Source organism: Hyla sarda, chromosome 10 (assembly GCF_029499605.1).
Source record: "Hyla sarda isolate aHylSar1 chromosome 10, aHylSar1.hap1, whole genome shotgun sequence".
NCBI lineage: Eukaryota > Metazoa > Chordata > Amphibia > Anura > Hylidae > Hyla > Hyla sarda.
In genome coordinates, this window is record NC_079198.1 from 23063039 (window position 1) to 23075569 (window position 12531).

The 12531-nt window shown below is 44.1% G+C and overlaps 1 protein-coding gene across 7 annotated transcripts in view; it reads left to right on the forward strand.

Moving 5' to 3' along the window:
• The window catches only part of BCL2L12 (BCL2 like 12), a 60930-nt gene extending 49171 nt beyond the window's left edge, over nt 1-11759 (forward strand). For all 7 annotated transcript variants that reach the window (XM_056543970.1, XM_056543968.1, XM_056543972.1 and 4 more), the window contains exons 5-7: nt 1044-1153; nt 6135-6404; nt 11458-11759. In XM_056543970.1, the coding sequence (XP_056399945.1) occupies nt 1044-1153; nt 6135-6404; nt 11458-11505 (428 nt within the window). In that variant the 3' untranslated portion in view covers nt 11506-11759. The remainder of the gene's footprint in view (nt 1-1043; nt 1154-6134; nt 6405-11457) is intronic.
• Nucleotides 11760-12531: the final 772 nt, after the last annotated feature.

A 12531-nucleotide genomic window follows, 5' to 3' on the forward strand; every position in this document is an offset into this window, starting at 1 on the left:
GGCAGAAGTCCAAAATCAGGAAATGCTGAGGGGGGTGTGTGCAGCCTTAGCCAATCATAGCTCACCTCACACACTGAACTGCCCTGGGCTGTGTGTAGCAGAGTAAGGGAGGAAGTTCTCCCCTAGATGGCTACAGATGATGTCATGACTACTGGGGAATGCCCCTTCCCAGTCTGAATCTGACTGAGCAGAAAATACAGCGCAATAAATATCAAGGTAGAAAACTAACAAATAATAAAAAATAAAGGCAGGGGGTAGTGAACTGGGAGGATTATAACATTTAACAAGATAATGACAGGTACTCTTTAAATAAAAGTAAGTTGAAGGTTGAACAACAGTTAAAGAAACAATAATCTGACGAACCATTGTTTTAACAGATACAGCCATACACATTTTAGTCCATATTGGCCATTACAGGAGATCTGCAGCCCTAGACATTTCAGTGTTCGACCCCCCCCCCCCCCCGCGATCAGACACTTATCCCACACAGATCTCCTGTAGGGGAACCCGGCATTGCCACGACCGCTCACTGAGGTCAACGACACGCCACCTCCATGTATCTCTAAGGGAGAGGTGGAGGTGCAGCGTTTGGGCATCCCTGCCTCTCCCATAGAGCTGTATGGAGGGGGCGTGTCATTGACCTCAGTGAGCGGTCTTGGCAATGCCGGGTCCCCCTATGGGAGATCGTGGGGGGTCTCAGCTGTCGGACCCCTCGCAATCAGACACTTATCCCCTATCCTGTGGATAGGGGATAAGTGTCTAAATCTGCAGTACTCCTTTAAAAGATGTTCAAATTGGCCATACGTGATTTATGACACCGGACAAAAGACTTATTCTTGGGGATATTCGTTCTCAAAAGATCTTTTGTCCGATTACATTTTCAATATGGCTGACTTGGCTAAAACGACAGTTTTGTGGTTACATTTCTCTCTGGCAAACAATGGTTTTTGGTTGAAATCATTCATTTTCATCAAATATAATCTAAAGTGCACGGACATCTTTAGTGAACATGGGGTGAGTTTGTGTTTTTCTACAATTCGTAGAGAATAATAATGTGGTGACTGAGGAGAAGCCGACTGCCGAGGACAAAGACGAAATCATACGGAAGCTGGTGGCCCTGCTGCAGGAACAGGCTGAGGATATCAATAAAAAGGTGAAGGATGATAATCTAGACTAGTCATCATTGTCCAGTACAGATTTGACCCCCTTGTGTTTTTTTTAATTTTATTCTTGTTGTTGTTATTATTACTATTATTATTATTAATAATAATAACCACAATAATAATTAAAATAATAATAATATATTATTATTATTATTATTATTATTATTATTAAAGGGGTACTCCGGTGGAAAACTTTTTTTAAAAATCAACTGGTTCCAGAAAGTTACGGTAAATAGATTTGTAAATTACTTCTAGTAAAAATTCTTAATCCTCCCAGTACTTATTAGCAGCTGTATACTATGGAGGAAATTCTTTTCTTTTGGGATTTCTTTTCTGTCTGACCACAGTGCTCTCTGCTGACACCTCTGTATATTTTAGGAACTGTCCAGAGCACGATAGGTTTGCTATGGGGATTTTCTCGTGCTTTGGACAGTTCCTGACACGGACAGAGGTGTCAGCAGAGAGCACTGTGGTCGTGACAGAAAAGAAATACAGCCACTAATAAGTATTGGAAGGATTAAGATTTTTTAATAGAAGTAATTTACAAATCTACAAAAAAAAGAAGATTGCAGCAGCACATTTGGTCAAAAAATGGAGGCTCTTAGCGCACTTTTTGATCAAAACGTGTCCCCCCCCCCCCCCCCCCATCCACCACGCGGAGGTGGCCTCATTTAGGATGGGACCCTAACACAAATTCTGAGCCTAACACTCTTAACCACTCACCTCTGTTGGGCATATAGCCTCTGACTGGGTGACATGCTGGATCCATTATCAATTTAAAAACACCTCCTGTGAAAAAGGGGAGGGGTGCACAGCTAAAGGGAGGGGTGTTTCATTTTCTGGCATCAGTTGATTTAAAAAATAAAAAAAAAATACGTTTTCCACCGGCGTACCCCCTATAAACTTTTATTGTTATTATTCTTATTGTTGTTATTATTTTTTGTTATTGTTGTTATTATTATTATTTATTTTTTATTATTTTTGTTATTATAATTTTTTCATTCTTCTAATTATTTTTATTATTTTTTTTGTATTCTTTTTATAATAATATATATATATTTTTTTTTCTATACGTATGCTTGTTGGTAAAGAGGCAATACCTAGAACAGTGTTACCATACAGTGTGTCTCCAGGTGTTGTAAAACTACTACTCCCAGCGTGCCCGGACAGCCAACGGCTGTCCGGGCATGCTAGGAGTTGTAGTTTTGCAACAGCTGGAGGCACCCTGGTTGGGAAACAATGCTCTAGACATTTCATGCATGCTAGGAGTTGTAGTTTTGCAACAGCTGGAGGCACACTATTTAGAAAACACTGACCAAGAAAGACGATTAAAGCGGTTTTCTGGGTCTAAAATCCTTAAAGACTCAGAACAAAGGAGGATGCTGCAGTCCATTTGTTATGTTTCCAGGCACAGTGGGTTGTCAGTACCTACAGATACACGCTCCTGTACCTCAGTCGCATTCACCTAAATTGCGCTACGTGGCCTAACCACACATACATGTGAGTCGCTACGCCTGGATAGACAATGGTAGGAATGTGATGCTTCTCCTGCTGAGGGTCAAATCGGATTCTGCAAGTAATGAATGTGTAGTGGAATGTTTTGGGCTCGATAAAAGGATATTTGAGTTAGTTATATAATTTACTACCTACCTCATCCACGTCCTCTCCTATCCAAAAGATAAGGGGATACCAATCTGACTTTTGGGGCCCAGTAGATCCCGAGAATAGGGACAAAATTGTCCATGGAATGAAAAGAGCGCCTCCAGTGGTCAAACCCCCACCAATCAGTTTGTTACCCCAATCCTATGGATAAGGGATAACTTTTGAAGTTAAAGGGGTAGTGCAGTGCTGGACATTTTATTTCCGATCCAAAGCTCTCCTCGTGCACGGAGCGGGGGTCGGCACACCATTCATTTCTATTGGAGAGCCGGGGAAACATGAGAACAGAGCTTGGGTATCTCTGGCTCTCCTATAGAGATGAATGGAGGGTGTGTGCTGACCCCCGTTCTGTGCACAAGGAGAGCCGGTACGCAGCGTAAGAGTTCGCGGGGGGTACCATTGGTCAGATCTCCTGTGATCAGACACTTATCCCCTATCCTTTTGTCCAGCACTGCAGTACCCCTTTAACCCCTTAACGACCACAGACGTAAATGTACGTCCTGGTTTGGCGGGACTTCCAGGACGTACATTTACGTCCTGTGTATAACCGTTCCGTTGCTCGCGTCATACACGGTAGGTTCCGTGGACCCGCCCGTAATGGCCGACATCCGCGATCGCCTCAGATGCCGTGATCAATACAGATCGCGGCAGTGCGGTACTTTGGATGATCGGATCGCCTGCAGCGCTGCCGCGGCAATCCGATCATCCAGCATGGCGGCCGGAGTTCCCCTCACCTAGCTCCGGCTGTCTCCCGGGGTCTTCTGCTCTGGTCTGCGATCGAGTAGACCAGAGCAGAAGATCACCGATAATACTGACCAGTGCTATGTCCTATACATAGCACTGAACAGTATTAGCAATCAAACAATTGCTATAGATAGTCCCCTATAGGGACATAAAAAGTGTAAACTAAAAGTTGAAAAATGTCAAAATAAAAAGTAAAGAAAAGGGAAAAATCCCCTTCCCCAATAAAAATTGTTCCTTTTTCCCATTTTACCCCCAAAAAGCGTAAATTTTTTTTTTATAAACATATTTGGTATCCCCGCGTGCGTAAATGTCCGTACTATCAAAATATAATGTTAATTATCCCGTACAGTGAATGGCGTAAACATAAAAATAAAAAAATTCCAAAAATGCAGCTTTTTTGTCACATTTTATTTAAAAGAAAATTAATAAATTATCTAAAAGTTTTATATATGCAAATGTGGTATCGATAAAAAGTACAGATGGCGGCGCAAAAAATGAGCCCTCATACCGCCCTATATATGGAAAAATGAAAAAGTTCTAGGTGGTCTAAATAAGGCGATTTTAGATTACTGATTTTGTACAAAAAGTTTTAGATTTTTTTTAAGCGGTACGAAAATATAAAAGTGTCTAGCCATGGGTATCATTTTATTCATACTGACCCACAGAAAAAAGAACATATGTCATTTTGTACCGTAAATGTACAGTGTGAAAACAAAACCCTCCAAAATGTGCAAAATTGTGGTTTTCATTTAAATTTCCTCCCTAAAAATTTTTTGGGGAGGATCGCCGTACATTTTATGGTAAAGTGAGAGGTTTCATTAGAGTACAATTGGTCACGCAAAAAACAAGCCCTTATATGGGTCTGTAGATGGAAATATAAAGGAGTCATGGATTTTAGAAGGCGAGGAGGAAAAAACTAAAACGCAAAAATAAAATTGGCCTGGTCCTTAAGGTGAAAATGGGCTTGGTCCTTAAGGGGTTAAAGGGGTACTCCGTTTTTTTTTTTTGTTTTTTTTAAATGAACTGGTGCCAGAAAATTAAACAGATTTGTAAATTACTTCTATTTAAAAATCTTAATCCCGTCAGTACTTATTAGCAGCTGTATGCTACAGAGGAAATTCTTTTCTTTTTTGTCTTGTCCACAGTGCTCTCTGCTGACACCTCTGTCCGTGTCAGGAACTGTCCAGAGCAGCATAGGTTTGCTATGGGGATTTTCTCCTGCTCTGGACAGTTCCTGATACGGGCATCAGGTGTCAGCAGAGAGCACTGCGGACAACACAAAAAAGAAATCTCCCTTGACCTCCATACGTACATGCATACTCATATCGGTGTGCGTGTTTTATTCTCAGCAGGGCAAAAGATTGGGCGTTTTCAAAGCCAACATCTGCCATGGAGAACAGCTGGGAGGTGCCCACACCTTTCATATAGGTCTTTCGTGTATGGACCGACTAGAAGTCTTTATTTGCAGTTGGCTTTAGCCATTTATGCTAAGAAGGTTGTTCTGTTGTAATGGAAATTGGGGAAAAGTTTTCCAGTTGCTTTGTCAGTCCTACATTGTGAAGCCTATAAGAAATTTACATTTCTAATTCACATGGCAGAATGCTAATGGTCTTTACTCGGGGGTTTGAATGGGACGCCGGGGGGAGCCTGAAAGGAAAGTCAAGTGCCTGTTGTTCGAGAAGTTTGCCTGTGAATGAAAGTGGGCCTGGGGGGGAGAGGAAAAGCCTTAGTATAGTAAACAGGGTCATGAAAGGAAAGTACGATCACACAACAACATCTATACATGTGCATACTGTGTGAATATAAATGCAAAGAAAAATAGTTACATGTAACTTTATATTTATAATCTACACCCTTGACAGGTTGTATATAGAGATGAGCGAACTTACAGTAAATTCGATTCGTCACAAACTTCTCCGCTCGGCAGTTGATGACTTTTCCTGCGTAAATTAGTTCAGCCTTCAGGTGCTCCGGTGGGCTGGAAAAGGTGGATACAGTCCTATGAAAGAGTCTCCTAGGACTGTATCCACCTTTTCCAGCCCACCGGAGCACCGGAAAGCTGAACTAATTTATGCAGGAAAAGTCATCAACTGCCGAGCCGAGAAGGTCGTGACGAATCAAATTTACTGTAAGTTCGCTCATCTCTAGTTGTATAGTTTTAAAAGGGTATTCCAGATACTAACATTTTTTTTTTTTTTTTTTTATATATTGCTGGGGCTGCAACAAAAAAAAAAAATACACATACTCACCTACCTTGCTGCTTCTGGGCTCTCCCCTGGTTGCGCTGGCTGCTACTTTCAAAAAGGACGGCAGTGACTGACTGCTCAGCCAATTACTGACTGCAGAGGTGCCTTCCCTTAGTCAGTCATCACCGTAGAGACAAGTTTGTCTTGGAAGTAGCAGCCAGTGCGACTAGTGGGGAGGTTGAGGGAGAGAGGTAGGGTAGTGAGTATGTTGTTTTTTATTTTTATTTTTGCATTCCCAGCAATATAGTAAAAAATAAAATAAAATAAATAAATTTTTGTATGCACATGACACCATTTTATTGATTTGATTTCTATCCTGCAGATCAGTAAGGATCCCTTCCTGAGGAACAGCCTCAGCCGGTTGTCCTACGGCAGCTTCTTCCGCCTTGCAGAAGTTTTCACCAGCAACGTGGAGGTAGAGAAGAGTGAAGCGGGTTCAAGCGTTAGCCCAGAACTGACAAAAATCGCCCTGACTATGGAGCTTACCAGGAAAGTGGCCGGGATTAATAGCCATGCCATTCACACCCTCATGGGCTACAGTCTTCAGTATATGGACATGTTTGTTCCCTGGCTGCAGCAGCAAGGAGGCTGGGTAAATTTTTCATTTTTCTGCATTTCTTAAAGGAGTTGATTAGTTTAGGAAAAGCCTTTTCAGGTACCCTATTAAGGCATCCTAAGAACATAGCCAAGTGTTTTCCAAACAGTGTGTCTCCAGCTGTTGCAAAACTACAACACCCAGCATGCCCGGACAGCCAAAGGCTGTCCGGGCATGCTGGGAGTTGTAGTTTTGCAACAGCTGGAGACATAACACTGACATAGCCGTTAGCAGAGCAGCTACACAGAGCAACTCGAGCTCCGGAGGACCTGACGCTCCCATGCATTACACAGATAGCTCATTGATTTCAATAGGGACGGTGTAATTCCACCATTGGACAACAGGTGGGCACAATGTCTTGGTAGCTGAAGCATTACGATTTCCCTTTATCGGAACTAAGGGACGAAGCCTAAACCCTGGGTGGGGGAAGATAGGGGGTGCAGGTGTACGACTGCTGGGACTTCCCACAATCTCCTGTACAGCGTTCGTGTATCTCCGGCTCACTTATGGAGGAGATGCAAGGAGACCACCGCGTCATGCTGTGGTCACCACACTTCATTCATGCGCAGAGCCAAGGCCCTGTACAGGAGATCGCGGGGGGTTCCAGCAATCGGACTACATCTTTTAAAGGGTTACTCCACTGGAAAACATTTTTTTTTTGTAAATCAACTGGTGTCAGAAAGTTAAACAGATTTGTAAATCACGTCTATAAAAAAAAATAAAAAAATTAAAATTAATCCTTCCAGTACTAATCAGCTGCTGTTATGATCCACCGGAAGTTCTTTTCTTTTTGAATTTCCTTTCTGCCTGCCCGCAGTGCTCTCTGCTGGCACCTCTGTCCATTTCAGGAACTGTCCAGAGCAGGAGAGGTTTTCTATGGGGATTTGCTCCTACTCTGGACAGTTCCTAAAATGAACAGGGGTGTCAGCAGAGAGCACTGTGGTCAGACAGAAAGGAAATTCAAAAAGAAAAGAACTTCCTGTGGATCATACAGCATCTGATAATTATTGAAAGGATTAAGATTTTTTAATAGAAGTAATATACAAATCTCTAACTTTCTGGCACCAGTTGATTTAAAAAAAATAAAAATAAAATGTTTTTCAGTGCAGTACCCCTTTTAAGGGTAGGTCCACACTGCATTCCTGCCCGTTAATTGTATCTGTTGGCATCCTGCCGAAAACTAGGTATACTGTTAACGGGAGCAGCGGACTGGGTTTAGATCAGCGGACTGGGTTTAGATTTTGGGTGTACACGCTATTTTAAGCAGACTCATAACGGAGACTGTATTACTTCCCAAAGGGAGTTACTAGGTGACTCAGTTCAGCCACAGAGGTGAATGGGGTCACCTACTCCCAAAGTACATGTCAGCATCTCGTTTTCGGCAGGATGCCGATAGATACAATTAACGGGGGCAGGAACGCAGTGTGAACCTAGTCTAAGAGCTGTGTCCTTATACTTTTTTCTATATAGTGTATTTTTTTTTTAATATTTCTATAAGAATGTTAGGCTAGGTTCACATTTGCATCGGTAAGTCCGTCATAATGACGGGAGTTTAGAGGGGGAAAAAAATAAATAGTGCATGCATTATTTGATTTCTCCAGTAAACTACTGGATTTAAAGGGGTAGTCCAGTGGTGAAAAACTTATCCCCTATCCTAAGGATAGGGGATAAGTTTGAGATCGCGGGGGGTCCGACCGCTGGGGCCCCCTGCGATCTCTCTGTACGGGGCCCCGGCTCTCCGCCGAGATAGCGGGTGTCGACCCCCGCACGAGGCGGCGGCCGACACGCCCCCTCAATACATCTCTATGGCAGAGCCGGAGATTGCCGAAGGCAGCGCTTCGGCTCTGCCATAGAGTTGTATTGAGGGGGCGTGTCGGCCGCCGCCTCGTGCGGAGGTCGACACGCCCCCTTCCCGCGGGCTGTCGGGACTCCGTACAGGACATCGCGGGGGGCCCCAGCGGTCGGACCCCCCGCGATCTGCAACTTATCCCCTATCCTTAGGATAGGGGATAAGTTGCCCACCACTGAATCACCACTGGACTACTCCTTTAAGTCAATTGGAACCACCGGGACCCGATGGTGTCAGTTGTGCTCCGTCCCATCCGAAATGGGACGGAGCACAACAGCAATGTGAACCTGACCTTACCCTACCAGATTTATTTTTCTTACTTGTATCTTGTTAATTCAGTCTTAAGCTGGCGATCCATCTCAGATAGCTGGCAGCTGACTGACTGCTTGCTTCACCCTTGGCTCAGCCAAGCATTCATGTGTTCCAAAAAGAGAGAAATCCACTACCAGAAACCTCTGTTGTTGGCTTTTCTTCCAAAGAACAAAATAGTTGGGCGCAGAAATTCTTCTCCGCCCCCCAACATCTGCTGTCAAGCGTATAACATTAGATGGCCAGATATTCCTATTGAAATCAGTGATTTGTACAGCATTAATCTAATGTGTATTGCCATCTTGACTTACGCATTCAACTTAGGTCCCGTTCACACTGCTGTTGGTGCCCGGAAGTGTGACGGCCGCTGCAAAATAGCGGGAGATAAATTACAGCATGTGTCTTGTTCTCCTGCTATTCATAACCGGTCCCGGCGGCCCCCATAATAGTAAATGGGAGCCGCCGGGGCCCGTTCTTTGCCGTTGCTCCCCGTTAAGAGAACGGCCGTTAAAGTCAGAAAAATAAAAAGTGACTTTGTTGGCTATTCTCAATGGGGAGCAACAGCAGTGTGAAAGAAGCCTTAAAGGGGTACTCCGGTGGAAAACTATTTTTTGCAAATCAACTGGTGCCAGAAAGTTAAACAGATTTGTAAGTTACTTCTATTAAAAAATCTTAATCCTTCTAGTACTTATCAGCTGCTGTATGCTCACCAGGAAGTTAAATTGTTCTCTTCAGTCTGACCACACTGCTCTCTGCTGACACCTCTGTCCATGTCAGGAACTGTCGAGAGCAGTAGAGGTTTGCTATGGGGATTTGCTTGTACTCTGGATAGTTCCTGACATGGACAGTGGTGTCAGCAGAGAGCACTGTGGTTAGACTGAAAAGAACAACTCAACTTCGTCTGTACTATACAGCAGCTGATAAGTACTGGAAGGATTAAAGGGGTACTCCGCCCCAAAGGATAGGGGATAAGATGTCTAATCGCGGGGGTCCCGTAGCTGGGAATCCTGCAGTCTCTCCTGCAGCACTCCGTGTCATCTGGTGCACGGAGTGAGCTTCGCTCCGTGCCTGATGACTGGAAATGCAGGGGCCGGAGGATCGTGACGTCACGCTCCGCCCCCTCAATGCAAGTCTATGGGAGGGAGCGTGATGGCTGCCACGCCTCCTCCCATAGACACACCAGATGACCGGTGCTGCAGGAGGGATCGCAGGGGTTCCCAGCGACGGGACCAGCGACCTTTGGATAGGGGATAAGATGTCGAGAGGCGGAGTACCCCTTTAAGGTTTTTAATAGAAGTCATTTACAAATCTATTTAACTTTCTGGCACCAGTTGATTCGGAAAAAGTAACATTTATGACAATGAAAATATGTAACCAGAGTAATGGTCGTAGTTTTAATGCATATAGCATCCCAGGTACCTCCAAACTATCTTCAAGACATCCTTGTTAATTTTAGGCAGAACAGGACAGTTCTTACCAACCAGTGTGCCTCCAGCTGTTGCAAAACTACAACTCCCTGCATGCCCGGACAGCCAACGGCTGTCCGGGCATGCTGGGAGTTGTAGTTTTGCAACAGCTGGAGGCACACTAGTTTGGAAACACCAACATAGAAACTTAGAAACCCATTGCAAAGTGATTTAAGGGTACCTTTCATCAAAAAAAAACTTTTTAAATATTATAGATTAATGTATGCAGAATAACATTCAAATTGCATGTTATTAAAAAATATGCTTCTTTATATTTAATTTTCCACTTTTAAAAAAATGACCACTAGAGGTCTCCCTACCAGTCCTGGCCTCAAGCCCTTTTTATAGATTTCAGACTCATGCTGGAGTCCTAAATCTCAGACTGCAGCCAGGACACAGACAAGCTCATCTGGCAGCTCTGAATCTTCTCCTCTCTGTTTACACCTGCATGTGCAGAGAGAAGAAAGATCAGAGCTCAGATAGTAAAATGAATGAGGGCATGCAGCAAGGCAGGAGTCAGGAGTATGCCCTGCGGTGCTATGAGCACAGTGCTGGCTCCTGCCTGTATGATTGACAGGCAGGGAGCAGTGCTGAGCTTGTCTGTGTCTCGTCTGCAGTATGAGCTTTAGGACTCCATCATGAGTCTGAAATCTATAAAAAGGGATTGTGGCCAGGACTGGTAGGGAGACCTCTAGTGGTCATTTTTTCAAAGTGGAAAATTAAATAGAAGGAAGCATACATGCAATTGGAAAGTTATTCTGCATACATTAATCTATAATATGTCAAAAGTTTTTTGATGAAAGGTAACCTTTAAAGGGGTATTCCGCCCCTAGACATTTTATCCCCTATCCAAAGGATAGGGGAAAAGATGTCAGATCGTTGCGGTCCCGCTGCTGGGGACCCCTGGGATCCCCGCTGCGGCACCGTGCTATCATTACAGCACAGAGCGAGTTCGCTCTGCACGTAATGACGGGCAGTACAGGGGCCGGAGCATCGTTACGTCACGGCTCCGCCCCTCGTGATGTCACGGCCCACCCTTTCAATACAAGTCTATGGGAGGGGGCGTGGCGGTCGTCACACCCCCTCCCATAGACTTGCATTAAGGGGACGGGCCGTGATGTCACGAGGGGCGGCGCCATGACGTCACGCGGCTCCGTCCCCTGTATCGCCCGTCATTACACACAGAGCGAACTCGCTCTGCGCAGTAATGATAGCAGGGTGCCGCAGCGGCGATCCCCAGGGTCCCCAGCAGCGGGACCGCGGCGATCTGACATCTTATCCCCTATCCTTTGGATAGGGGATAAAATGTCTAGGGGCGGAGTACCCCTTTAAGTGAAAGAGTATAAAATATATATAATTAAAAAAAAAAATTTTTATATACACAAACACACACGTCATTTGATTTTTGTTCTCTTTTACCCCACAGGAAAAAATAGTTTCTCATGAAGATGTTACCGACATGCAGATTGACTAATCTGGTGGAATCTGTGAACTACCTCGTATGCCACAACTCCATTTTATCCGGAGCCTGGCAGCCTGCGCTGTTTCTTAACCTTAATATAAGCTAAGGAAACAACACACGATACTGTCACCTGGACGTCTATGGCATGATACATTATCCTCCGACATCTTGCAATACCTCAGGGAGCAAAGTCCTGCCAAATACCACCTGTGACTTACTTTTTATTCTTTTTTTTTTTTTTTTTTGTATATTCTTGTATATATATAACACTGGCATCTGCTGGCATGTGCCAATGACTTATTTTATTGCAGAAGATAAATCTTTGTGCAAAAAAAAAAAATGTTTTTTAACTTACGTTTGGGTTTTATACACCATGGGGGGAGATTTATCAAAACCTGTCCATACGAAAAGTTGCTGAGTTGCCCATAGCAACCAATCAGATGGCTTCTTTCATTTTCCAGAGGCCTTTTCTATAATGAAAGAAGCAATCTGATTGGTTGCTATGGGCAACTCAGCAACTTTCTTCTGGACAGGATTTGATAGATCTCCCCCAATGTTTTTCAATTTTAACTGTGAGGTATGTCTGACATTGGGACACTTAGGGGGAGATTCATCAAAACCTGTCCAGAGGAAAAGTTGCTGAGTTGCCCATAGCAACCAATCAGATGGCTTCTTTTATTATTGAAAAAGCCTCTGGAAAATGAAAGAAGCGAGCTGATTGGTTGCTATGGGCAACTCAGCAACTTTTCCTCTGGATGGGTTTTGATGAATTTCCCCCTAAGTTCTAAGTACTAAGTGTAGGCCCAAAGCCTTTACAATACTAATATTACTGTAATCGCTCTGTTCTGACCGCTGGGCAATGTGGTTGGAAGTCGACTGTTGTGCGGCCGTCTGAGCGCTCGTACGTCTCCGTGTGGGGTGAATCTGCTGCTTAAAATAAAACTGGCCATACACATCAGATTTAATGGCCATACGTCTCGTCTGATGTGAATACACCCCCCCCCCCCCCCCCGATTTGTAGATTTTGGGGGTAGAGAA